This window comes from Colletes gigas, unplaced genomic scaffold (assembly GCF_013123115.1).
Source record: "Colletes gigas isolate AHSC1104 unplaced genomic scaffold, ASM1312311v1 Colletes_gigas_Sc00007, whole genome shotgun sequence".
NCBI lineage: Eukaryota > Metazoa > Arthropoda > Insecta > Hymenoptera > Colletidae > Colletes > Colletes gigas.
The window spans coordinates 6,795,275-6,823,033 of record NW_025106636.1 but is presented as its reverse complement, the minus strand read 5'-3'; the positions used below and the strand labels follow the sequence as shown (position 1 = coordinate 6,823,033).

General features: G+C 40.3%; 2 protein-coding genes across 8 annotated transcripts in view; one reads left to right on the top strand and one right to left on the bottom strand.

Annotated features, from left to right (window-relative positions):
• The window catches only part of LOC122396293 (myocyte-specific enhancer factor 2), a 54,407-nt gene extending 30,705 nt beyond the window's left edge, over positions 1–23,702 (bottom strand). For 4 of the 6 annotated variants that reach the window (XR_006259027.1, XM_043394548.1, XM_043394552.1 and 1 more), the window contains exons 1-2: positions 22,646–23,022; positions 2,973–3,031 (exon numbers count right to left, since the gene is read on the bottom strand). The gene's annotated coding sequence lies outside the window, so the exon portion shown is untranslated. Of the gene's footprint in view, positions 1–1,048; positions 1,434–2,972; positions 3,032–22,645; positions 23,023–23,606 lie in introns of those variants that run through there. The other 2 variants (XM_043394551.1, XM_043394550.1) reach the window with 2 other exon arrangements.
• Positions 23,703–25,604: 1,902 nt separating this feature from the next.
• On the top strand, positions 25,605–27,621 carry LOC122396193 (protein mono-ADP-ribosyltransferase PARP16). Of its 2 annotated transcripts, XM_043394375.1 has the most exons (7): positions 25,605–25,668; positions 25,796–26,292; positions 26,383–26,538; positions 26,724–26,933; positions 27,018–27,183; positions 27,263–27,395; positions 27,462–27,621. In XM_043394375.1, exons 2-7 carry the CDS (start codon positions 25,972–25,974, stop codon positions 27,619–27,621), a joined length of 1,146 nt encoding a protein of 381 aa, XP_043250310.1. In that variant the 5' UTR covers positions 25,605–25,668; positions 25,796–25,971. The 2 variants fall into 2 exon arrangements, with proteins under 2 accessions (XP_043250310.1, XP_043250309.1); XM_043394374.1 differs by lacking the exon at positions 25,605–25,668 and having other exon boundaries at positions 25,701–26,292.
• Positions 27,622–27,759: the final 138 nt, after the last annotated feature.

Here is a 27,759-nt window from a genome sequence, read left to right as displayed (position 1 = left end):
TCAAACTTCTGCACCACTCTGGATCTCAGACAGCCAACGAATCAAGAATAGGATTGGGGGCGTTGCTAACTTTGTAGCTTGTTGCTTGATGTCTAAACTTTGTCAGTTATCGGATAACTTCTTCGCTGAAGTTGATACAAAGAAATCACTTCCTCGATCCGAATCTTCTCATCGCGATAAGGCTACGAACACACTTTGAGGAACAAATGGAGGATTAGTGAATATAGAGAAAATTTGATGTTCGAAGCCTGCACTACTCTGGTTCGATTTTAATAGAATCGAAGAGATCAGTCTCTCCGAGTGCTCGATCCAGAAACACGGAACAAGATCGATGTTCGAACGTTTGCGTCACTGTGGATCCCCCAAGTGCCTGCCTTATCGAGGATCATACTTGCGGCATTATAAAAGTTTGGTAACTGGTCGGTCGTGAGAAAAGATCACAGTTCGAGAAATTATTATTCCGCGAGTCCAGAGTTTGACCGTCTAAGAACGATAACTCGGAAGGATTAAGATGGCTGAATGAATAGGTGGATAGAGTACGACAGAAAATGGTAGCGACCAAGATGGAAGGAGAAGCTAGCTAGGCGGAAAGGCGAGTGGCACTGAAATCCTGACGGATCCAAGCACGACGAGCGAAACGTAAGAAAACCGTGGTGGTCTAAAAGCGGTAAGCAATCGATAGAATGGTCATCCGATTTTAGCGTTGTCCAGAAGAGGATCAGGGCGTGCAGAGGCAGAGAGGCCACGGGTATCGAGCGCGCGTGTATTAACAAACCGCGTGAAAAGGTCCCAAAAATAATTTCGGCGTGAAGAAATAAATCCGGGTGAGGCGGTCGCGAGGGTGCCTAAAAGAAGGTTCGCACCGGGTGCCTTCTGGGAATGAAACCGGCATAGTATGCGAGTTATAAGAAGAGCGGTGAAGCGATCGCATCGGCTAGTCGCTAAAGAGTTTTGTCCGCGGCGAGCCACGAAGAGGAAAGGCGAAGCTGTATAGAACGGTTCTCGCGAGGAGAAGCCCGATAGAAGCCAGCGCGAGAGCAGGACTTACCTCTGCTGTTTTTAGAACTCCACTCCCAGAACTGCGCGGGTCGAGCCGAGCCAAAACCAAAATACCACCGATATAGCGTTTCTGCGATGGTCTTTGTGTGCGCGACCAACCAGCTCTTTCCTACGGACGTCCAACCGGCTTGTACCGGAGAAACGCCGTCGTGGACTAACCTAACCGACGACCGCCAAACGACGACCACGACCAACCACGATGACGAAGACGAGCAGCAAAGAACCCGAAAGGTGCGTCGAGAATTACCGATACGACGACGACTGTCACGGATCACGAATCGTCACGTGGACAATCTCGATCCGAAGATCGAAAGAGATGCTTTCCCCACAAACGGCCGAGTTATTCTTTTTCGCAGGGCACAGATCCGTTTCCCTTGCGATCAGTGAATTGTGCTACCGATGACAATCACGGTCGATCATGGTCTTGAACGCCGCGTGTACGGTCTCGAACCGTCGTTCGCTAGGATACATGCCTTAATTCCTTTCTTCACTGCACCGAGTGATCAGTGTCGTGAACCGACGGTACCAAACGGGATCCGTCTTCAACGACGACAGAGCAGCCCTGGCGGTCAGGAAGTCAGTGTTTTGTGCTGTGAATGAAGCTATGTGCTCGCTGAGTTTCGAGGGTCCTTTGGATCCCGGGAGTAATTCGCCAGAACCTTTAACAACACGGTCGTTTCCATAGTTGCACGAACCGTGCAAGTTTCGAGGCTCCGTGTCGAAGACTTCTGGGGCTTGGGGGGAAAAAGCACTTTCTCGGTTATCTTTTTCCGATGGAGCTTTCCGAGGTTTCGTCATTGATACGTGTTCGATTTTTTTCAATAGAAAATAGCTCGTACAAATGAAAAAGCATTCTATTTGGGATACAGCTATAATTGAAGCTAAAAAAAATAAAATTCGATTTGTTTTACTCATTGTTCTCCTCTTCTTTCAAGCTCGAACGAGAAAAAAAAGCAGACAAAAATCTATATTTCAATTTTGAAGCGTTGCCATTTGTTCTGAATCTGAACATTTTCTTTTTTTTTTTAGTTTTGCCTTCTCTGTTTTCGTGTCAACGTGCCAGACATATTTGTCAAAACACATTGCACATATGTTTCAGTACTTTTTACCATGGTTACTATTTCTTATTGTAAAAAATTGTGAGTTCAATGACAAAACCGCTGCGTTCTTCAGAAAACATGATTTACAAAGTGCTTTTTTTCGTCCCCAAAATCAGAAGACCCCCTTAATGGAGGCTATGGTAGGGACCCCAGGTGACCTCGTAATTTGAGGGTGGGTTCTCCATATAAAAACTCTAAAAAAAACTAACATTTATGAATTTTTTCTAATTTATTCTCTAACGTGGAATCTCGTTAACCGTGTTAACTGTTCGCAAAATCGAAGCAACGCGTTATACGGGGTTAGTAGCAGTAATTTTCCGGTAGCAAGTCGACTATCGTTTTCTACTTATCGTCTCGTTCGAATCCTCGGTCCAATTCAAGTACTGCGATTGCAACGAGCTGGTCATGAATTCTCGATTTCTTTATTCGACGCTGGGAATCCAAGCAGCGTGCTATTCGAGGGTAGCCTGCGCCCGGTCTATGTTTATTTATTTTCGCGTTTTTATCGTCGGTGATAAAATTTCAGTGTCGCGAAGACTGTACTAGAGGAACAGGTTTCTCCTTACTTTTACCTGGGTCGAACTCACGGAGTCGTTTGTGATCGAATCGCTCGAATTGCGAGTATCAATGGCCTCCTGGGTGTCGTGTCTCGGGAAAAAGGCAACCGGAGCTCGGTTTCGTCGCTTCGACGTATCGGTTAAACAGATATTAACAAAATTTTACACAAACATGCGCACGATTATTTTCGACCGTAATTTTTAGTCTATCAGTTTGTTTTTTATTCGGAAGCAGCCTGAGAATTGAGCAACTTACCTTTCTATCGCATGTAGGAGCCAAGATACAGGGTCGGTGTTGCATACGCGATGATGGTCCTTGAACAAACAAAGAACGAACAAATTATTCGTTTAACTAATTTTACGAGATTCCCATGCATTTGTCGCGTATCCTTGTACGAATAAACGATATACGAGCGATCAGCCCGATCCACCCACGCACGTTTCCGGCGCAAAAGACGATTTCGCGAGGGTTTGTTAAAAAGCTTGCCCCCCGGGTTTGATTGAAATTTGAAAACGATGTGGCCCCGCGATAGGTAACGTTTGACACGCGAAACGGTGACTGGGTTTATTTTATTCAAAGGGGACTCGATATAAATCGAATCGGGGATGGAGGCCGAGTGACGTGACATAATGTAATTCGGATCCGTTTCCTCCTGGCGTCCGTGTGTCCCGTTGTAAGCGGAGATCCGATCGCGAAACCTGTCGTAACGTCCAAGTTTCCATAATTACTTCGCGCAATGGGATCAAGCCGAGAGATCCAGTCACGCTGGAAGATTCGCCTGAATTCTTTATATCATCCCGCTTCGCCTCCGTATTCGGGGTTTAATCGGGTTAACGGAGCATGGAGGCATCTCCGAAATAGCGATCGTTATTAATTTAAGTCACTCTTAATACGGTTTCCTTCCTACCCGCCGCGGAAAATCGTTAACCGTCCCCGTCTCTCTCCGTCTTTATCCGAACGTCACGCGGAACATGGAAATTTCATTTGTATAACGACTGCCAGAGTTCGAAAGTTCATGCCACCGGGTTCCACGACAAGCGCCGCGGAAGCATCTCGCGCGACGGATAACCGCGTCGACGGGGAAAGAAAATTCGTCAATTTCGGTTTAGCCGGAGAATAGAACTGACGCGAGACGCGCGACGTACGGTGTTCGCGTGACATTTATTACGAAATGTCTCCGTCGTCGATATCCACCTTTCATTTTTATTTTCCACGGCTACGTCTCGTTTCCATGTTGGCTTCAGGATCGCGTGGCATCTTTGCAACGGGACCGGTGCTCAAATACTCCGATATAGAATTCTAACGATAGAATTGACAAATTAAAAAGGGAAATCGACGGCGGAAAAAATATAAGAAACAAATTCTGACCGGTACACGAAATTAAGAAATACTTTTTTTTTAATTTAGCTGATTATTATTTATATTGTTATATCGACGTTGTCGAGTTGGGATAGCTACTAGGTGAATCGACGATCGAAGTACATATTTGTTCCAATTGATGGTTTCGAAACGATGCTTTATCGTTCAATATCGATACAGTATTATTCCCGTCGCTACTTATACTTGGAATTAGAGTGATTTTACAGTATAATAGTCGAGTAAAAATCGAAGAGGCATGGAAAAGCTCCGATATATCGTGCTACGTACGTAACGTTGTCGAGAAAATGGAGGACGGAAGAGGTCTGCACGGACTACGAGCCAAAGCGTCGGGACCAACTATTTCATTGATGAGATCATGTGCCTAAAACTAGCGGAGTACGGAACTCACGAGGCACACCAAGTGCGTGCAATATCGTACACAATGTTTTAAGAATTTCCAAACAATACTCGTAATTTCTATTATACAATACATCAGGCCACTCCATAAGTTTCTCATACATGATAATCTTAGTCTCCATGAGTATGGTTATCGTTCAAACCAGAATGAAATTGAAAATACGTGTCTTGACAAAATGGCGCCTGTGCGAAAATTATGACTTCTACGAGCAATAAAAAAAAAACTATTGGAAATACTGATAGAATTCCAGTTCGAAAGATAAAGATGCACCTGCTTTGTACGTACATAAAATTTAAAAGAGATTAACTCCGTGTTGAGATATCGGTGGAAGCCATTCAACGCTAGAACTACCGACAATTACGGTGTATTTATTCGCACGAAAGAATTTCAAATAGGAAGCGAGGAAAAATGATATTACAATCACATTTCGAGCCATAAATTGTATTTTCGATCAGGAATTTTTTTCTCGAAAGTGCGTAGGATTTCGAGGGTATGTCTATTCACCAAAAATGATTGTAATCGATCCTCGCAACCGAAAATAATTTTTCCAGAATGATTCGAAATTTTTTTTTGATTTTTAATAAATCTGATTTACGCCTTACGGAAATTGTAGATATCCATGAGTTCAGACTTCATAAATAAAAATTGATACTGTTCTTTTACGTATCTTCGAAAAGCGTTGAATCTATCGGAGACTGATTATTTTTTGTGGCAAAAATCGTCCAAAAGCGACGACTCCGAAGAAGACCTCCCTCCACCTTAACGAACGTGGGTCACGATCAGGAAGAGTAGATTGGGCAAGACGAAGAGAGAAGGGACAGGGGGGCTTGGTTTCGGGAAGAAATAGGGGCGACAATAATTTTTGCCTTCGGCGAACCGCCGACTGGAAAAGAGGAAGGCATAAAACGACATTGCTCCGGATCGGCACGTGCCACTCGATAAATCTGTCGGCAGCTGACGGCCGCAGCCGGCTGCAGGCGAGTGCAACACGCAGCCTCCCGCCTGCACTTGCCCTTTCTCCTTCTTTCAACCCCAGCGCTCGTTTTCCTCCTTCGCGCGTTCCCTTTTGCTCTACGTCCCGCCATTTTGCCGGGCGACGAATATCAGACGAACCTCCGACCCGAAAATATCGAGGCCCCCCTAATGCCTCCTCGCCAACACGCTTGGAAATTAATGTTTAAACAAAGACCCAGTCCCAACCACGTGACCACGGATCCTGCTGCGTAGGGCGAATTTTATTGTTTCTTTTTTTGTTCGTACACAGAGTGGAAGAGAAACGGGTGCTGGATTTTTGTTTAAACGATATAACGTCGGGTACGTTTGAAGGGGGAAGATCGTGTTCTAATAATTTTGTACGGGTTCCGGAAATATTTTTTTTTTTTTTGTTCAAACAACATAACGTCGAAGACCGCGCGATAATGTTTAAACTCGAACCGCTCGTATCGCGCCTCGCGATTTTTATTTTCTTCTTTTCCTCGGACGATTCCGAAGTCGCAGCCGGCTTCCCCAAACGCGCATCTCGTAGGGATATATTCAAGGAATACGGCGATATTGTTTTAAAGCTGTACGATATTGAAAAAACATCGCATAAAACATGTACAAATTTTAACGCCAGAGACCCCGAGATCCTCGTACTGCGTTCTCTGATCTTTTTATTTTTGTTCGGTTGTATCCGATGACCTTGCAACTGTATGTAACGCGCAATTTCATAGGGAAATATTCAAGTAACAGAAAAATATTTTTCCCCAAAGATCACGGTTACGAAAAACGTTAAAAGAAAAAAGATTCAAGTTTCATTGCTGAAAACATTCACGATTTTCATTCGAATTAAAACAGTGTTCGTTTAAAATTTTTGAAATATTATACAAAATTTATTGATACGATTCCCATAGTAAAAGCCTCCTATGCATCTCGATGTACTCAAAGGCCCGTAATCTACTCGAAAATAATGATCGATGATCGTAACTTCCAAAACCAAACCTTCGTTTTCCCGACCAATTGCAACACAGGTGAATTTCACTGGTGACATATAATCAATACTCGCATACAATTACGCCCACAGGAGACAAATGTATCAAATTTCGCGACACGTTTCAGGATTACGTAATGGACACTCTGCCCTCGCGTTCCATTAATATCATGCAGGAAAAACAAACACAAAAGGAATTTTCTAAACGAACGAGTCAAATTGTCCGTAAAGTAGTCTACGATTTACACAATTTATCAGAGACGAGCGAAAGATCAACCGAGATTCTACGATAGTTTGGTGGATTTCTATCGGCTAGATCGTTCTGTTCGACCGTTGAACGATCCAGGAGGCACCCCCAAGAGGCGCGAACACGTGTACAGTTCGCTGCAGCTTTCTTCGTTAACAGGCAAACGACGATGCTTCGAAGTCTACGCGTGGAGAGACGTGTTATTCCGTTTAAACGCCATTCGAACTCCTCGAATCGACAATTTCACAGAATCGAGCTTCTCGAGCTTAATGATTCGCCTGAAACTCGACTACTAGAGACCGGGCGACAGTCGAGCACGAGCACCAATCGAAATATATCGCGTATCTCGCAAAGTTAGTCGAGAACGACGTCTCGATTAGTATCGATCCTATCGAAAATTTCTATAGGACAGAAAGGTTGGGCAAATTTAAGAGGATATTCTCTGGAGATGTCGCTTTTAAATGGATTTTAGGATGAGAAATTATCAGTTTCTAATGGGTTAAGAAATTTAATATGTTTACATTTACTATTACTTATGTTATTAAATGGTTTCAACGATCTCTTTCAAATTTTACGTGCATACAAAGCAGATGCATCTTCGTCTTTCGAACTAGAATTATATCAATACCTTTTCTTTGTACTACTTGCAGAAGTTAAAAATTTCCACAAACACGTATTTTCAATTTCATTTTGGAAAAAAAAATTGCAACGAATCTGATCATTTATTTGTATTATTTTTAACACGTAAGTAAGTAAGTTTCGCTTAACACGGTTCGGTGTATCACGGAACCGTATTGCCAGGCGTTATAGAAAGGCAATCATCTATGCTCGCATCCAAGAGGTCCAATCGAACGAAAATCCACGGGAACGCGCGTTGGTTGGAACGGGCTACATACACGTTACGTGCCGCTTATTACGTATTGGCTACAAAACAACGAGTTACACGTATGTAGAGTACACGCTTAATCGATCAGCGCGTTACTTGCGTCATTGGAGCACCGGAGACACGCGCTCGAGGCCTCCTCTTTCTCCGACGCAGTTTTTCTTTCTCCCCGATCGCTTTTCCGGTCGCACGACGGAAGACGGAGATATAATAACAGAGGGCGAGAGACTTCGCCCGAATCGTTCGATTCCAAAGTAGTTTCCATTAACGCGACGGGGGGAAAAACTTGGGCACAAAAATGGGTACAGAAATAATATGAAAGGATACATTAGAAAGATACGTCAGATATAAAAGGTACGAGAAAATGTGGAGGAACAAAATTAGAGAAAATTTCCAGATACGCGTAGGCGTTGTTCGTTGGGCTTGACCATCAATTTGCAATTCTGCCATATTATGTACCATGAATTGATACCAAGTTTCCGAAACTTCCATACCTGTTTTTGTAACGAATTTTTCTCGATCAGTTGGTATCGATATACAAAAACAAACTGCTTGACCATCAATTTGGAGTTGCGTCATTCCCATCGCTAACAACACGCCAGTCGACTTTTCCTTACAAACGTACGAATATCTTGAACCTGATATCCGGTACCTGAGACTTCTATGCTTCGTAAAAATTCCTACCTATATTATTTACTTCTGTGACCAATTGCTTCACCGCCAATATGTAAATTGCTCGAGTACCATCGCTGAATATGTTAGCGTACGCGTGAATTGGTCGTTGAAAAAAAGTATCTGGAAGCTTGAACTGATACCGAGTACCCCCAGAATCCGATACCTTTCGTACTTCCTATTAAGTAGTTCGGTATCGAATTGCTCGACTAGCATCAATTTGTAATCGTATCAGTCCCATCACTAGGCAACGGAGCCGCGATGTTGGCACGAGTGCAACGCGCCATATTCTTTGTCCTATGACATGGCGAAGTTAAAGCTCCGACGGCTAAATTTAAACGCAGCCGCCAGGGCTGAGTCTAAGACCGAGGCTGAGCAGGAGCAGCCGCCAGAAACCAGAGCACGTGCTTCAACTAAGTGACGTGTGCCTTCCTCCCCCTGGTACCTCCTCCGCCTCCTCCCCGCGCCACCTTCGTTTTCCTCCTTGTCGTTCCCCACCCCTCCCCCCCCTCCTCCCACCGCCCCCCTAACGTTCGCCAGCGTCCCCTTGCCCCACCGTCCCCCCCTTTCTCGCGCCCATGGCACCTTCTGCGTGTCTTACGGATTTCTAATTGCGAGCGTGTGTGGACCCGCGTCTATACGGGGTGTTTCGTAACGAGCGTGGAAAACTTGGACGATTTCGGCGGGTCTGGCGATTACGCGGGGGAAAAAAAAATATGACGTAGGAGCTAATGCAACTGCGATCGATCAAGCCTCTGAGAATCTCGACTCATTCGATCAATTTTCTGTGAATTTTCTCTACCGTTTCATTTCACACTCCTTGATAAATAATTTATGAATGTTTCGTAAAATCTCGATCATCTACGTTATAATATCAAATCACCCTCCCCTTCGTTTCGTAATACATCGGAGCTTGGGTTTCATAAAAGCTGTAAGACTCTGGAAAAGCAAGCATCAGTTTCTGTAGATTTTTTAATGGAAGTCGAAAGCTCGCGAAGCTCGGATTTTTTTAACGCCGCGATGGAAATCCTCCGTTTTTTCGGCCGAGGCTTGTCTAATTAAAACTACATCGAACGATCGATCGATTTTCCGTATGTGTGCCACAGCCGAACGCTGCGGAGAGCTGACACAAACATCCTGCGCCTCACACGTGGCCCTAGCTGAGTGCAGGACACGTGTTCTCTCTCCTACAGAGACATTTCTCCATGTTATACCGAGGGTTAGGTATACACTGCAGCCCTTCGATAACGTTCAGTCAATTTTCGAGAAGAATAATGTTGTTCGAACATTCCCATTCCCATTCCCATTTAATGGATAGCCTTTCTCCAATCTCTCGCATGCGCGGAACTTAATTTCGTCAGCCATCTTTGCTCCCCATAGAATTGCAACAATTTCTTTCAAATAATCTATAATGCATCCCCCTTTTGATTAAAATAAAATTAATTCACGGAATAGTTTTTCTCGAATACTTTTTTTGGTAGAGTACCTTTTTTCACTGATACAAAGGTATGTACCCCCTTAATGAACGTGTCATTGGATCGGTCCCATGGCTAGTTCTAATACCTACGGTCTGTTGCATCGCGTTGGCCTGATCCAACCGTGGGGTCCTACAACCGTCGGTGCCCTTCGACCCTAGGTGCCCTCCCGCCACGTTCTGAAGCCTCTGTCCCATTAATTTTAACTCTAACACGAACTTTTTGAGTAAGAAGAAAGATTGTCCAGGCGACGATTATTGATAGCATCGAATTAGAGTAAAATTCGCCAAACAGAAGTGAACAAGCATAATTTAATATACGGGGTAACTAGGACTATATTCGACTATCTATGAAGTATTCGAGAAGTCCTAACTCTAGTTTCAACGATTAGAAGTACATTTGTGTACCCTGTAGATGAAAAGCTCGCAGGGACGCGTGAACTGATCCGACGCCGTTGACGCTCAGCGTCGTCAAGGAGACTCGGGACGTCCGACTGGCGAGAAACGTTTATTTTCCGCAATTCGTCCGGTGAATTTTTCAGCTTTCGCACTTTCTTCGCCGATACGCAATTGATCTTTAACGAGGCCGAGTCGCCCGACAAGGTCACATCCATCTAACGGGGTACGTCCAATAATTGATACAACGATTGCCCACGAGCGCACAACCGTGAAACAACGACGTAAATAACGGGGAATGACGTCTGACCAAGTATGCATCGATGTATCGCATGAACAGATCGAGAAAATCCCTTCGTCCGACCCTTCTCTGGTCGTAGGAGTATACGTGACTCATTAACCTTTTTATAACGCGAACAACGATTCTGCGAGTCGATATTATACTAACATTACGGATACTATGGATTCAACTATCGTAAATATAATGATCACTTAACGAGTATACTCTGATAGTTGGACGTCTTTCGAACCCCGTAAAGAATTCCCTTATTCGCGGATCCTCGTAGCGATCGAGCGCGCAGCCGCCGTGAACCCGACGAGCGGGGGAAAAAAAATCGCACGGTCGCGATGTGTCGAATTAATGCCAAAAACGAGACAGAAAGACTGGCCCCGACCCTCTTCTTCCTAATGTCGTGCAGACTACGACCGTCGCTTGAAACGCGATACTCGCTGGCACGGCTCGGGATGCGCGAGCGATTCTACTCGAAGCAAAGCAGAATGAAAGCAACCTGGCGAAAAGAGAGGGAGAACGGTGGCGCGAAGGAAGTGGATCGGAAAAAGAGGAAAACAAGAAGGGAGATCGGTGAGTTGAGTGAACGCACGCCAAAGGGAGAGGGGACGTAGATGGGGGGTAGAGGGGGCAGGATGAAACGTAAAATTTCGAAGCGCGTTTAGAAGCGTCTCAAAAATATTCCGATACCCGGATCATCGAAAAGAGTTTAGCGAAGTAACTGCTGACCTTGTGATTATTAACAAAAATTTTATTTATTTCTATCGTTACTAAAGAAATTAAAAAATTTCGATTTCCTAGATCGAGCCCTTAACTGCCAACTTTTTTCTAAAATAATATATTAATCGATTGTTATGTACACGTAAGGTACATTTAGTAATTTTGATCGATCAACGAAAACGTGGTGCTCGCGGAAAAGTTTCTTAAAAATTGCCAAGTCATGGCCACGTAGTCGCATGGTTCGGCGTGTATCACCGACGCGAGATCGTTCTCCGCGATCATTTTTCCTCCGGAAGATGTCCCCTTAAAATTCTCTCCCCCGGCTCTTTCTTCGAACTCGCCATAACCTCTCTCCCTCCTGGTGCCTCGTGCACGCGTCGAATGGAAAGAGAAAAAGGGACAGCCAAGAGAGGCGCTCGCTCGCGCGCCTCTTCCTCCCCCCACCCCCCGTTCCTTTCCGTATATGTGTTGCGCGCAACAGACGAGAGAAACGAGCTGGCAGATGTTGGGCGCGTGCGGCGTCGAACCTTTTAAGGCGCGATCACTGGACGCCCGGCGTCGCGGCGGCCCTCCCCGCGTCGCTGTTGCCCCCACCGATCGGTCCGGGTCTTCTCCTCTTCTACCGCCGGACACCTTGAGAAGTCGAACCCGAGCCTCAGCCTCCCGCGAAACCTCATCTACCTCTTCTACTTGCTTTTCTATCGTCTGTCACCTCACCCCCCTCCCCCTCCTCCACCCTCCGCCCTCCCCTGCCTGCACCGCGCTTACACCCTACACGCGGGGTCATTTATTCTCTTAGCTCGTTTTCCACCCCCTTCTTTTTGCCCCACGGTAAAGCTTTCTTCTATAATTTACTCTCTCTCCAGCTTTGCTTTTTCTCTTTTTTTTTTCTTCCTCGTCGACGCTTAACTCTTAATTATCAGTTACGCCGTGAACTTTACCGTGCCGTTTACGTAACACGAAGACGCCATTCAGTTCGGAAGCACGGCGGCCAACGTACGGTCAAAGACAGGCAATATGCTCTCGTCCAAATATAAATTCTGAATAACGCATAAAACAAATTCATGGAGAATATATCATTCCAGTACCGTTTTAATCGATGACAATAATTGTTTTAAGAGAATATACTGGTTAGTGGTATATTACTAAGTCGGTTTAAGTACGCAATAAATTAGTACAGCATAATAAACCATGAGGTGTTACTATTTTTTGTTGAATTCTAATAAATTTTAGATAGTTTTGTGTTTTATTGTAAGATAACATTAAGTTAACGACGAATAAAGGAATAATTATAAACAACTTCCGAATGCTTTTTGTTATACGCGCTATAAATTCTTTGATTTAATCCTTTCGGCCGAGATGGACAACATTTCGAATAGAATAGATCTCGAGTAAAAATTTTAGGATCGAATTTCTTCGAGTTTGTTGAATCTGATAGAATTACTCGGATCGGTGGACGAATGATCGAGTACAGGGGGGGTTTCGATAGGACCAGTCTGACTCTAATTTCGAGCTACTCGAACGTTTCGAGTACTCGGGGACACCTCTATCTCTCGCACGTGGCCGATAGGACCACGTGGGCTTTTCGCCTACGTCACAGACCGAACCGACATCCATCCCATCGCGTATTGATTGAGAGTGGCCATGGTCGTTTCCATGACGACGTTTCTTTTACCTGTACGCTCGCTGCGCGCATACACACGATACACCTTTTCGAGTACACACAGCGGCGACGCGAGAGTTGCCCGGCTACGTAGGTAGCAACTAGCGATGGGACCAAGCGAGTCGCAAGCGCCATCGAAACCACATGAGGCATACTTGAAAAGCACTACTTGAAAATATCACATAAATCCTGTATGAAATTGTAAAACTGAACAATAGAAAACAAGTAACCTAAATATGACACGGTTAACCTAGAAACGAATAACAGAAAGGATTGACCCAAAAATAAGTAACAACAATATTAATATGTTAATCGTAATAAAAAACATAACCTACCAAGGGATGTTAGAAAGGATTAACTTAAAAACGAATAATAGTATTGTTTAAGCACCTAAAAATCAACCTAAAACTGAATAATATTTATGAACGAAACACGTTATTATTAGAACATCCGAGTTATTGATTGATACATTCGCGAATACGTATTGAACTTGATCCCAACGCTAGTGGGAACCTTAGGGTTGTAGTAGGTGTAGGTAGGTGCGCGCGTCGTACCTGCGCGACGATATGCACAGTTTCCCCTCTGCCCTGCTGATCCATCTTTTCGAACCCCCATCAACCTGTCCCATCTACACAGTGTATCGAGTGAATCGGATCGGATCCTCGATAGAAATCTCTCGAGCGTGCACGTTGCCGTACCACGCGTGCAAAATTTATAATCGACCCCTCGATACCACGCCGTGACGCGTACCTACCCTCCCGCTCTTTATGTCCCCCCACCCGTCCCCTCGCCCTACATGGCCCCTAACGCCGCACCAGCTATACCTTCTCATAGACTCGTAAGCCCGTTACGATATTATTATTTATTTACTTATGTACTTATTAACGGGTTAGTGCCCTTTAACATACGAAACCGAAATAAAACGATCGTTTCGTGTCTTTCTTCTATTCAACAATCGACGATACACATCGAAATGATTTACGAATTAATAGAAGCGTTGTAAATTGACAAATTGTGACATGTTATCACTACCATCCTTATCAGGGAATAATTGCATATTTACATAACGAGTACTTTTAAACCTAATCTCATATTTGTGGAAACATGCAATTTATCTAATTGCTTCGTAAAGAGTATAAGAGTAGCTGATCATTTCTGAAAACCAGTTTAACACCTCAGTTTTTTTACGAATGGGTTTAAATATATAACCGAAGTAAATAAATTACGATGGATATACGGTGAAACCATGATTTGAATATTACTGTATATAAATGTTCCCTCGAAGGATGTTCTCACGATGAACATCATTCGAGGTTTGATACCGATTCGAGGAATCGTCCCGTTTTACGTTATATCGAAGTCTGGGAGAAAATTTTATATATGTAACATTAAAAATAAAGGAAGATAATTTTAAATACCTGTGAGTGTTAATTATATTTTATGTATAAAAAAAAGTTCGTGAAACTTTGCGGATCTACGGTGCTCGTCTAAATAGTAATTGAAACTAATTTCGTGCACGATCGAGTTCTTCAAAATGTCACCTCCCTTTGAAAAAGAAGAAAAAAGTCGGACGAGTTGTAGTTCAACAGAACGGGTCTCGCGACGCGAACACGAGACACCAATTACAGAAATTTCATTCGCGTGTTGCGTTGCTTTGTTAACGACTGATTGCAACAATGGCCTTTCATTTATCAACATGAAACAATAACAAATCGATCGGGCAATTCGTACACGTTAAACCACGGAAGGTGAACGCAACAGCACGTGCTACCAACACGTGGTGATGAGTGCACGAGTGGGGAGGCAGAGGGGGGTAGGGTGACAGAAGAAGAGGAGGAGGGGCCGAGTTCCCGCGTAAATACGTTTCCCACATTACCTTTCGTCGTTTTCCGCCATCGAATTTTGAATATACGTTCAATTTTTCTCGAGACTGGGACAGCCTGATACTTTCGATCGAATAATTTTCTGAAAAAAGTCGAGGCAAACCGTTCATTTATGTAAATTTAACTTACTCGTTTGTCCCTGCTTTAGAACTTTGTTTACATTTTAATTACTGTACTTTTTCTTGCCGTGCAATGCTGGTTAATTTAATAGTAAGAAGTTTCTAAGTTCAAGGTTTCGAAAATTACGAAAGATTTATATTGTTACGAAGCTGCTTTCGAATTCTTTTCTAGATACATTTTTCCCCTCTCTGATCAGAAGGAACTTGGCCATACGAAACGAATCGAAAAGCCGGGGAATCAGAAACTAAGCGTAAAGCTGACGACGACGGTGCTGTGCGAGAAATCGAATTGAAACGGTTTCGAGCGATGCACAGGACTCGCGGAGTCCATTATACATGTATTTGAAAACTGCGTTCCAACGCAATGGCACGTGTCAGTGGCACGTGCTGAAGGGCGCATGAAGGAAGAGGGAGAAAAGGAAGAGGGACGAAACAGATAGAGAAAGACTCGTGTATTTTCCATAGAACCCGTCGACAAGCGGATTTGCGTTAACGTTGCCATCGAACTTTCCCTTGGCGACCCAGCAAGAAGATCGACTTTCTCTAAATTTAAAAGATTACAACGACTCGAAATCTACTTAACGATATTAGACTTAAAATCTAAACGCGAACTCGATCGGATTATTATTCGTTGAACGAAAATCAATTCGTACCAGCGACAACATCGAAAACTAGCTTTTGCCCGCGGCTTCGATCGCACAGAAGACCGTTTAGCTCCCTCGGAAATTGATATTGTTTCCCCATAAAACCTTTTAAGCCCCCATTCACCTCTATAGAGTTTTAATTTTATGAACCACGAACAAAATATGCCACATACAAACGTTGCAACCCCTTTTCACCCCTCCAGAGGTTGAATTTTTTAAAATGCCGAAACAGGTGTTTGATTAATTGTATCAAAGAGCATTAAGACTAAGTTTGAAGCAAATTCGACATAAATAAAATATTCCTCATATAAAGGTTGCAACCCCTTTCCACCCCCTTAGGGGTTGAATTTCGGAATATCCTTTCTTATTCCTTCTACACATCATAAAGGAAACCTCTGTACAAAACTTCAGCTTTTTATGTCCAAGGACTTAGCCTGGGCGTTGATGAGTCAGTCAGTCAGGCCTTTCATTTTATACAGGGTGTTCGGCCACCCTTGGGAAAAATTTTAATGAGACATTCTAGAGGCCAAAATAAGACGAAAATCAAGAATACCAATTTGTTGATGGAGGCTTCGTTAAAAAGTTATTAACAATTAAATTCAAAATTCTCAAATCGTTCTGGAAAAGTTATTTTCGCTTGCAGGGGTCAATTACAATCATTTTTGGTGAATAGACATACCCCCGAAATTCTGCGCATTTTCGAGAAAAAAATTCAGTACGAGCGGAACTTTAAACGTTAATAACATTTTAACAAACCCTCTATCAACAAATTGGTATTCTTGATTTTCGTCTTATTTTGGCATCTAGAATCCCCCATTAAAATTTTTATTTTATTTCGACAAATAACAGCACGAAGTTTCGAGTTTCGCGAACTCGAAATCCTCGAATCTCGAGATATCGAACGTCCCCGTTCTTACTGTCTGTCGATTACTCGTTACGAGAGCGTCGAGTATCGAAAATTGATATCGTTCAGAGACTTTCGTACCTTTCGATCCTGTACATTAAGTACTCGAGTTACCTAATTGATTTGTTATCATCGACGTGCAATATGGTATTAGTACCTTCGCTAAACCACAACGGACACACGTGTACGTGGCACGTGAGAGTAGGCGGAAGGAATCATTGGCGTCGCGTTCAGATTTACGTCAATCGTGACCCGACGCGAAGCTCAAAGACAGCCCTAGCTAACGAGGGGGAAGAAAAAAATGACGGTTAAAAAGGAGAACGAGCCTCGTAGCTTTTCCGATACCAGCTTTCCCGCGGACCGACATCCGGTACCAGTTACGCGCGGTTAATTCCCAGCTAGTGGACACGAGGCGTGACGATAACGACGGGGTAAATTTCCCGCCATTTTCGAACTCACATTTTCTCACAAATAATTTTATACGATGAACAATCTCATATTCGATTATTTTATGTTCGAATACTACTGTTTTAATCTTACCAATCGAATATTGCTATTCCAATATTACAGAATCATTAACAAAACATTGAATTTTATTAATCGAATATCGTTATATTTAATGGTTAAGTCTCGATCGAGGATTAGGTTTTAATAAGAGCCCCTTACGCACTTCTAATCCTTCTTGTTCTATTCTTTCGTACGAATCGATTCTAGTCGTCGCTATGTATACAAGGTGTTCGGCCACCCCTGGGAAAAGTCTTAATGGGAGATTCTAGAGGGCAAAATAAGAGGAAAATCAAGAATACCAATTTGTTAATGGAGGCTTCGTTAAAAAGTTATTAACGTTTAAAGTTCCGCTTGTATTAAATTTTTTTTCTCGAAAATGCGCAGGATTTCAAGGGTGTGTTTATTCACCAAAAATGATTGTAATTGACCCCCGCAACTGAAAATAATTTTTCCAGAACGATTTGAGATTTATTCATTTTATCCAAAAATTTCACACCTTTTCGAATTTTTTTCTAGGAAGTGGGTAGGATTTCGGGGGTATATCTATTGACTAAAAATGATTGTAATTGACCCCCGCAACTAAAAATAAATTTTTTTTAGAATGATTTGAAATTTTTGAATTTAATTGTTAATAACTTTTTAACGAAGCGTCAATCAAGAAATCGATATTCTTGATTATCGTCTTATTTTGGTCTCTAGAATGCCTCATTAAAATTTTTCCCAGGGATAGCTGAACACCCTGTATATGTGCACGCACATAATACTGCGAAAGGAAAATTTACGAAAAATAAACACGTCGCCAGGTATTTCAAATTGGGACGTTTACCTAAATATAGCATACGGATAGATGAGAAAACTGAAAATACTTCGTAAAAGTGACAGCCGCGACACGCTTATTTCTTTAATATAATAACCGCGGTTTTTCCATCCCGATTCTAACTATACACGTAAAGGCCGTGAATTATTGAGTCGAGCGTCAGAATTTCAGAGTGCACGAATCAAATTAGTCAGCGCCTCGTCCCATTAAAAGATCCCGTCAAATTGCTTTAAATATTATTTCTAAATTCTGCCGTCAATTATTGAGCTTCGCCGCGATTCGATAACCCTCTGAAATCACTTATAACGATTGCAAATGTATTTACTGAACGTTTTAGAATATTAATTATTGGTTTCCTGCCGGATCCAGCGTTCTCCAAAATGGTGGACGCGACTCCCGAGTCGCGATTTAAAAAAAGGAGGGGGAGAATTGCAACGTAACTTGGAATAAAAATTGTGCAAAATATAAATTAAAAAATAAAATTAGTCTCGCTCCACCGAATAATATTGGCCAAAGAAAGAGGAATAATTTTGTTTTAATTCAAACGATTCGAATACCAAATTATGAAAACAGTCCTGGACTTCGTTCTAAGAAATCTGTGCGTCATTATACTCGGAGCAGGAACCGACACCCCTCAATAATTGTTCCCAGGAGTGTGACAATTATTTTTGAGAATTTCCAATATAGATTGCACTTACATAATGTTTCGAAAATGGCTGACGTCAGTAGTCGGGGTATTCTCAGGAACGTTATCGATGAAACGGTTCTTTTTCTCTACCGGGTGGGCGGGATCGATGTCGACGACGACGCGCGCGATTTCTTCGTAGAATTTTTATGAACTTCAAGCTTTTTCGGGCACAGAGCCGAAGATACGCTGGAAACTGAATTCGCTATCGACAACCGCTACGGCGAAACGACTTTAAAATACAATTTCCCTCCGTATTTTGTGCTATTTCTCGCGCGTTACATCCCTGAAGTTTCCTGATGTCGATTTCGATGGAATTTTGCACGATTGTAGAACGGCCAAAAATAAGGGACGCATACATATACCGGGTGTCCCGCCACCCCTGGGAAAAATTTTAACGGGAGATTCCAGAGGCCAAAATAAGACGAAAATCAACAATATCAATTTCTTGACTGAGGCTTCGTTAAAATGTTATTATCAATTAAATTCAAATATTCCAAATCGTTCTGGAAAAATTATTTTCGGTTGCGGGGGTCAATTACAATCATTTTTGGTTATTACACATACCTCCGAAATCCTATCCACTTTCGAGAAAAAAAATCGAGAAGGTGTGAAATTTTACGACGAAAAAAAAAAATTTCAAATCGTTCTGGAAAAATTATTTTCGATCGCGGGGGTCAATTACAATTATTTTAGGCGAATAGACATACCCCAGAAATCCTGCGCATTTTCGCGTAAAAAATTCAGTACGAGCGGAACTTTAAACGTTAATAACTTTTTAACGAAGACTCCATCAATAAATTGGCATTCTTGATTTTCGTCGTATTTTGGCCTCTAGAATACCTCATTCAAATTTTTCCCAGGGGTAGCCGAACACCCTGTATATCTGAACCACGGAAATCAGTCTAAAGGGTGGGACTACTCTGTACAGTTTCAAAACTATGTCTTGTTCAAATTGGTTTTCAAATATTTGCAATTAAAAAAAAGAGAGAAAAAATTAATAATAATAATATCTCGTTTGTTCCTATCAATACATCCAGCACCTAACTTTTCGTAGAATCAGAATTTTAACTAATTGTATGCCTCCATTCGCGTTGAAGCAACGAAGAGAGTAAATGTTTATGTTATACACATTTCGTTCATTTCCATATGTTCGGGGACCCACATTGTGCCGGGCTTTGTAACAGGAGGTCGTCCGATTCTTTGTACCCGAGCATTATTACGCGGTTCCAAGCGCCGAGAGATTCCACGATAAGTCTAGATCTGATAAAGCCACCGAAATGTACACAACAAACGGATGCATTGAAGTCTATACAATTTCCTTTTGCCGAGCGAAAAAGACCGAGTTCTTCTCTTATTCCTGCGTGCCTCGAAACAAATGTCTTTCTCTGTATACGCGAAACGTCGAAGAACGTTTCGAAAGATACTACGCGACAATTAATTTCAAATTATAACGGCGAAACATATTTCTGCAAATTATCGCTACGCTTATATTAAATATATTGTTACCCGGAATAGTTGCTGAAACGAAATATCCAAACCGTAATGCACAATTCTTTTTCGATAGTAACCGATTTCGAAACTCGACTCGACAGATCTCGCTGTACAGAACGATTATGTTGGTATGCATGGAAGATGCACGGAAGACGCCTACGCGTGTTCCGATTTCCGATTGGTAGAATACGCGTCACTAATCCCATTCTACCAATCGGAAATAGAAGACACTGGGTCCGTTTTGAGTTCCAATTGGCAGATACGCATCTCACTCGCCAATCGGAAATTAGAACGGATTTAATTTATTTTCCCACGTAGGATCGTCTCCGTCTCGATCGTACGCAACTGCTCTCGCCAATGTCTCCCGTGCAAGCTTAACCCTATCCAAACTCGAACGTTGAAAATTTACGTCCACGAAGACTTTGTTGGCCACCGTGGGTTTGCAGTCGTTTAATTTCCGAGATACAGCAATGTTCTTTGCTGTGTTTCAATAAGCACATTATCTTAAAACCGTCGAACGTTTAAGTAAATATGCAGATCACGGAAGGGTGACTAACGTCGATTATCGATTATGAATGTTGTATTTCGTTAAAAAATTATACTAGTTCTCAAACACAAAACGGACAGATAATCTTCAATGAGAACGCAAGGGCAACTCCTTCGTAATATACGCGCAGAAGAGCGGTCGTCGTAAGTAATTTAATGCCATCGTATCTCGGAAACTAAGCGATTGCGAACCCATGTTTACCAAAACGTTTCTTCTCATTTTGCTTGTCTCTATACGCCCCGAAAGTTTATACTAAATTTCTTTCTCATCGTAGATAGACTGTTTACTTGACTTACTGCAGTACCTAGACCGCGAAATTAACCTAACCTGCATTTATAAATATTTTGATTTACTGGTTACGTGTTTATCGTTTCAAAAAAATTTTTGGAAGTCGAGGAATATTTTCTTTGGTAGATCCGATATGTATCAATCGATAGTGCGTTCATAAAATTTCTATTCATCATCTATCCAGAACTAGATTTTTTCGTTTGATATAATAAAAAATCTAACGCTATTACCTCCTAATAAATGAATATTTCAAATAAATGTAACGTGGTTTTTTCTTATTTTCAAAAAAGATACCCAAAAATGTAAAACTTTATGTACTATTTCATGTATCAACGGTGAGTGCAAAGTACTATCAGCGGCTCTGATGAACTGTAAAATGTCACTAGTTATCTGTAATGTAGTTAATCGTGCAAGTTAAGTGTATGTAATTTAAAAAATAGTGCAGAATATTTGTAACATTACATCGTGATTTCTTCTTTACCGATATAGCATGGGGCAGTCTGCACTTATGTATGCAGGTGGCAGCATCTTGCAATTTGCAAAATTTCTTCAATAAAAGAATAGTTTTCAGTTTTCAATGTTTTTTGTTAACACATTTGCAACAAGCATTCTTGCATTGCAATTTTTCGCAATCTACGTAATTTCAACATAAATATATTTGATATAAAAACATATCAGCTTTGAATGTATACAAAACATTAATTCAAGCATATATTATAATTAAAAACCTAGTTTAGTAACTCAAAATGGTAAATGTTATTACACTGATTAATGTTAATTACCCGACAATATCTACACAATGAATATACATAAAAAGTCTCAATTACCAAGTATTAAATAGTAACAATATTTTGATGCTTTAAAATTCAAGCGATACTTTGGACTTGATCGAATGGATATACCTATAAGCTTGTAAACCTTAGCGAAAGGTAAAAAATATTTATCCAACAACTTTGTAACACAAGATAAACAAACAAGGTATGGAGACTTTTTAACTTCATAAAATGTCTAAATTAATTACAGCACGCACGATACAAGTACAACAAGCCACATATTTTGTTTAATCACTAGCAAGCGAATAATGTCAAAAATATATCAAAGTAATATTTTAAGATACGCTTACACAAAATTCTAATGAAAATAATATTTATCTGATTTCTCAGAATGTAAATTTTTTTGTTTAAATTTCAACAAAACACAAAAGCATTGAAAAAGTTGCAGAACAAGAGTATAACATTATTTGATAATGTTTCAATAAAGGTTATAGTAATATTTTGATAATGTATGCACAGCTTTGAGGTAAGATTTGTTCTGTTTACTAGTTAATCTCACAAAGTAAGCTTGTTTTTCAAAAAATTCTTGTATCTAAGAAAAGTTACTTGGTGAACATTTTAATACAGAATTTACGTATACCTTGAAAACTCTGTCATTTATTGATATTTCCTCTTGACGTTGTTAACTTGAATAACAAACACTCGCAAACAATAATCTTCTGAGAATTACTATCATAACAAACGAAACGAGATTAATAGAAGAAGAATACGCGATAAGTTCAAGGATCGTCTAACTACGAAACGAAAACGAGAAAAAGAAAACTGTCTGGGAATTATGTTCGAATGAAAACAGGACCTGTCATTTTCAATCATTCCTTTGGAAGAAGATCAATATATCTCACAACGAAAAGGGCTCATCTCGTTCGTCGTGTATGCTCGATATCGAAGATGCTCGCTGTTTTATTCGCGAGTGCCTCGAAACCCTCGACGATTAAAACATCGCTAGGAATGAGCTTTTTTTCTTGAAAAATCGTCAACGCTTAGCATGTGTGCGCGCGTGTGTACGCCGTGCATAGGTGTGCGCGCGCTAGTGTACATGTGTGTGAAGGCCATGTTAACAGACTGTAAGTCAACGGATGACTTCGGAAACGGTGAGAGTAGAATGAAATTTACTTACAATTTTCACCGGCTTGTCTGCGGCTCCTACAGAGCTTTCCCGAATAATTATTTCACTCTCCACATTATTACGTCCACGGTGAAAAAAAAACTGCGAGAGAGCGAGTTTGATCAAAAGCACAATTTTCGTGACGTCATCGGTTGTCGGGCATGCGCAGACCGATTTCGGTGTTTTTCCATTTACCGCGGAAACACGTGTGCGTTGTCGTTTGTTTTTTTTACGTCTCTTTTTATATTTGTTTCATCGGCGAAAGAACTACATCGCTAAGAAACACGCGACATTATCGCGACGACGCGGTATCGTCCGTTGCGAATTTCGTGTGCGATTATTCGCGAGAGCCAGCACGGCTGCCGACATCTATCCATCCACTCCCACTTGTTAAGTGACGTACACTGACGTCATCGATAGTTTACCTTGAAGCATGACATTGAGTCACACACCCGCCAATCGTACCGATTAAATTCCCTATAGACCAGTTCTATAGGGAGTACGCGCCTGTTCCGTTAATTTATGCATTGCCAACCGAACCTGTCGCGTCATCACGATGATCAAATGCAAATGTGATTCTCAACAATTTCTATAGAACGAATATAATAGGGAACACTATGAGTCGTGCTGAAAAGAAAGTCACCGAGTCTCGTACCGTAAAACTATTGATAAAATATCGTGTTTATTTCGTAGCAACTCGTTTCTCGAATTTACACTCAAAATGCTATGATATATATTCAATAAATAATAGTTTAATCCTTGGATTAATTGTTTATTTACTGATGAAATAGGTTGCGAAATAGACTAGCCATCTAGCGGCAACGGGACCGAAAGTTAATTTTGTATTACAGACAGCGGCTTCAACGGCAAAACGTTCAAGTTTGTAGAGAAACAATTCCTGTTTTGCCGCTAAATGACGCTGTTACGTTCGAAATCCGTCGACGTTTGTGAGAAAGGATTTCCCTAGACTTACTTGGTTTCTTATTCCTCCGCGGGTGGCGTGCCGATCTGGCGAAGGTATTCCACGTAGCGATGTCGCCGTCGATCGCCCTCGGGGATATTGGCGAGGTCAGGGCGTTGGGGTGGCACCTCCATTGTGATGAGCCACCACGGGGGCGGCATCGCTTCTTTTGCGGCAACGCTGCGTTGCAGGTTGGCGGCGGAAGTGTCGATTTCGATTGGCGGGGCCCAAACTTCGAATAACTGCGTGTCTGTGGATGCCGGCCGGAGCGACGGGTTCTCTTAGGCATTTAAATTTTACGGGCTTCGACGCTCAATAACCCACTGGATAAAAGAATGTTAAAGACTCTATTTTAATTTTGACATGCATGCTATTGCCGTTCAGAGAATTGGATTATAAAAACGAATTAATTGATCATCACTAAATGCATATAAGCAATTTATGTAGCACTTATAAATTTGTCAATTTCTTATCAATTTTGTACACTGTCCAGATCGTTTGTCTAATGATCCAACATTTTGGAAGAATAATTAGAAGATATAATTGATCACTCACCCATCTCAAGGTTAAATACTTCTTTTGCAATGCTTCCGCAGGGTATCCAAATATCTTTGCAGTGTTTACCATGTTTCGATGTTACAAAAAGAATTGCAGATTGTAGCATTTCATTCGAACCATTTTAAACTTCCGTAGCAACAACGACAGGTCCACAAGTTCCGACTGTAATTACAATAGTGACAAACAGAAATTACGAGACCAAGAAACTCCCACCCTTGTTTAGGCTTGGGTTAGGTCTGCGAACCAATAAGAAAAGCACTAGGTAATTTGGAACGCAGGTAGTGGCACAAGAAAGGTTCCAAAACAATTAACCCTCAAACAACCGATCTTGAGTCATTTTTGACATTTAATTTTGTTTAATGTTAAAAATATATGTTTGTTGCAACGGTTTATTATAATTACATATGTATCATCCTTTCCTCTATAGATTAATTAATTAAAATAATATATATTATATTGTATACCGAAATTACACAACAAAAAGTATTTATCCGCTACTGTTCATGACTCGTGGCTTGGTAACGAACTAGTTTTAAAATAGTTCAGTCCATTCATCACTAGACGACTATACTATTTCGCCAATCCAAAAATTAAACTTTTATTTATTACAAATTTGTAACTGCATTTTGTAAATAAATTCTAATGCGTGTAGCCTACACACGACAGCGTACAAAATAATAGTAATACTTTATTAACTATTTTGCAACTGAGGCTGCAAGACTTTATATTCTCTCGTACGATATGAATCCAATCATAGGGTGTATATTCGGATAAACAAATATTAATGTACAATTCTTAACTTTTTTATTTTGTTAATAACTTTTGCCGTAATACATCACGATTAGCTTTAAAATGAAATTTCTTAATCGTCCAATTTGACTGTACCACGATATTACTCAAAAAGAGAAAAACATCGCTGTAACAAACGAACAACCCAAAACAGATGTGATCTGTGACAGGAGTTGCGAAACATCTGGACAATGTTCACGATATCATTACAAATTCGTTGTAACGCAAGATTAAATATACAATTATAACCAATCGGCTATTTTTTATTTACAATCACCGTGAAATTTAAGATTCCGAATATGCCCACCGTGGATTGTAAGTACGTTACAACTAATTTGAACACCAAAATTTCTTGGATATGGCCCCAAGTACGCAATTAAGAATAATTTATTCCTTAATTCAAAGGACACTTTACGTTAATCATAGAGAAATTGTATTTAAATGCAATTGTTATATGATTTATTGATTTAAGCATTTATTAAAGTACAAAATCGACAGCGAGTTGTTAAAGAAATGTACATTAAAATGTAATTAACCCCTTTTCAACCTCCTTATTTCCAAATATGAATTTCGTATTGTATCGAATAAAAGTGCACAAGTATTACGAAACTGTTAAAATATAAATATTCCTACCGAAATTGCAAATCTCTAACTATATCTCACATTTCGTTATCTTAAAGTTGCATCACTGATAAGGATTATGGTACACCGAAGAAATTACTCTGATGTATGTAATCGCTTATACGGCGTGTTGTAAAACACAAATGACACCAGATCGTTTACTGATTTGTTATTTTATAAACTTTTCCTCCCTTTCCTTCATTTATTTTCCTATCGTAACATTTCATACATAGTAGTGGGAAGTTCCTGCAAAGTGGTTTATCAATCGTGATAAAAAAAAATTGATAATTCAATGAACAAACTTGTTTTGTGATAAAACTACTATGAAGTTTTCACACAAGACATATAATTAAATAACATCAGTTGTATCTGTTTATGATTTAAATTTAGAATTAATTCAACAATAATAATGGATAATACAAGCAAGAAACAATATATTCATAATGATAAAGAGAAAGAAAAAGATCATACAAACATTCTGAACAATAAAATTCCTAAAAAATCGGATTTAGACATATTATACACAAGTCTTTTAGATCCTATAAATCAACAAGAAGATGTAGGAAAGAAGATTTCAACGCTGAAACACTTACTGGAGAAGGATTTGAAAGCAGTTGATTTAAAATGGTCATTGTTTGTGACAGCTTGTAACACGTATCGCTATGATTCTTGTTTAAAACCCTTTCCACCGATGTATATAAAAAATGAATGCAAGGACATTGAAGCTTTGGTAGAGTTTATTAAATATTGGTCTCAACATTTCTATTGTCTTTATGCATAATAATCTAAATGCTTGCTAACCATTAAAATTGAATTATAGAGAAAAGCTATAGAATTAATTCCCCCATTGGCTGTAATATTTAAAGCACTGCAAGAACCAGATGCATATGAACGTTACGGAGCTGCTATAGATCTATTATATTGGGTTCTAATACGTCTGAGGGATCCCTATATAAAAAGTATTAACAAGGAATGCGTAAGTTTTTTTTATTAATAATTATATAATCACTAGAGAAAATAATTACATTTATTCCATCCCGTAATTTTATATATACGGCTACTTTCAACAGATTTTGATTTTGATTTTAAATTTAAACTGTTTGTTAAAGATTTTTTAATTTTATAATCAACAATTTGAAACTTCATACGTTTCTAATGCAGTATGATTCTATATTGAGGAAAGTACCTTTGGATGTATCTGTAGTTCCACCAAATTTAATATTCCAAGTGGCATATGCAAAGCAATCTACTTCAGAAAACAAATGGAAAACAATTGCTCAGGGCCATACAACCTTTTATGCTTATCATGGTAGTCGTTTAGAGAATTTTCACTCTATTATACACTATGGCCTACAACAGACTATGTGCAAGGTAAACTGCTAATTATGCATTCGAAGTATAAAACAAACCGTAGCGATACGTCTTAATACATTGAGTTATTGATACATCTTTTAGGAATCATTATTTGGTAAAGGAATATATCTTTCAAGTAAATTAAGTGTAAGCTTACCATATAGCCCTGTGGGCTATGGATGGGGAGGCAGTATACTTGGAAGTGAAATGAGTTGCATAGCTTTGTGTGAACTTATCAATCATGTTGATGTGAAAACAGGAGATTCGGGTAAATACATGTTACGAAGAAATTTATTATTACTATAAATAAATGATAAGTCATTGTGTTTACTGGAAATTTTTTATAGACAATAGCGCTCGCAATATGGTTGAAAATTCGGTAGACAGTAAACTTCCAAATAAATATTATTTGGTAACGAACAGCGAGTTGGTACGAGTGCGATATCTTCTTGTTTACAGTCAACAAGATCAAACCAGAAGGTATAAATTACTTTAAAAGTTTTACGTTAATTTTTAATGTAAAATAAATAATGTACAATGTTTCAGATGCACTGATAATAAAGGATTATTAGCATGGTTTAAACAACATAAATTATTAACATTCGTGCTTGGTTATGTTGTATTACTGGCATCCGTGGGATTGACGCATAATAAGCAAGTGGAAAAGTATTATAAATTATTTGCTCAAAAAGTTGGGCTAGAGTAAACTGTTTTTTTATATTGTTATGAGTTGTTGATCTATCAATTTGTACATTAAGAAAAAAAAATTCCTCCCTCTCCTGCTTTTTTAATACATTTTTTACGAAAATTTAACGTAAAATTTCATTTATTATTAGAAATATAT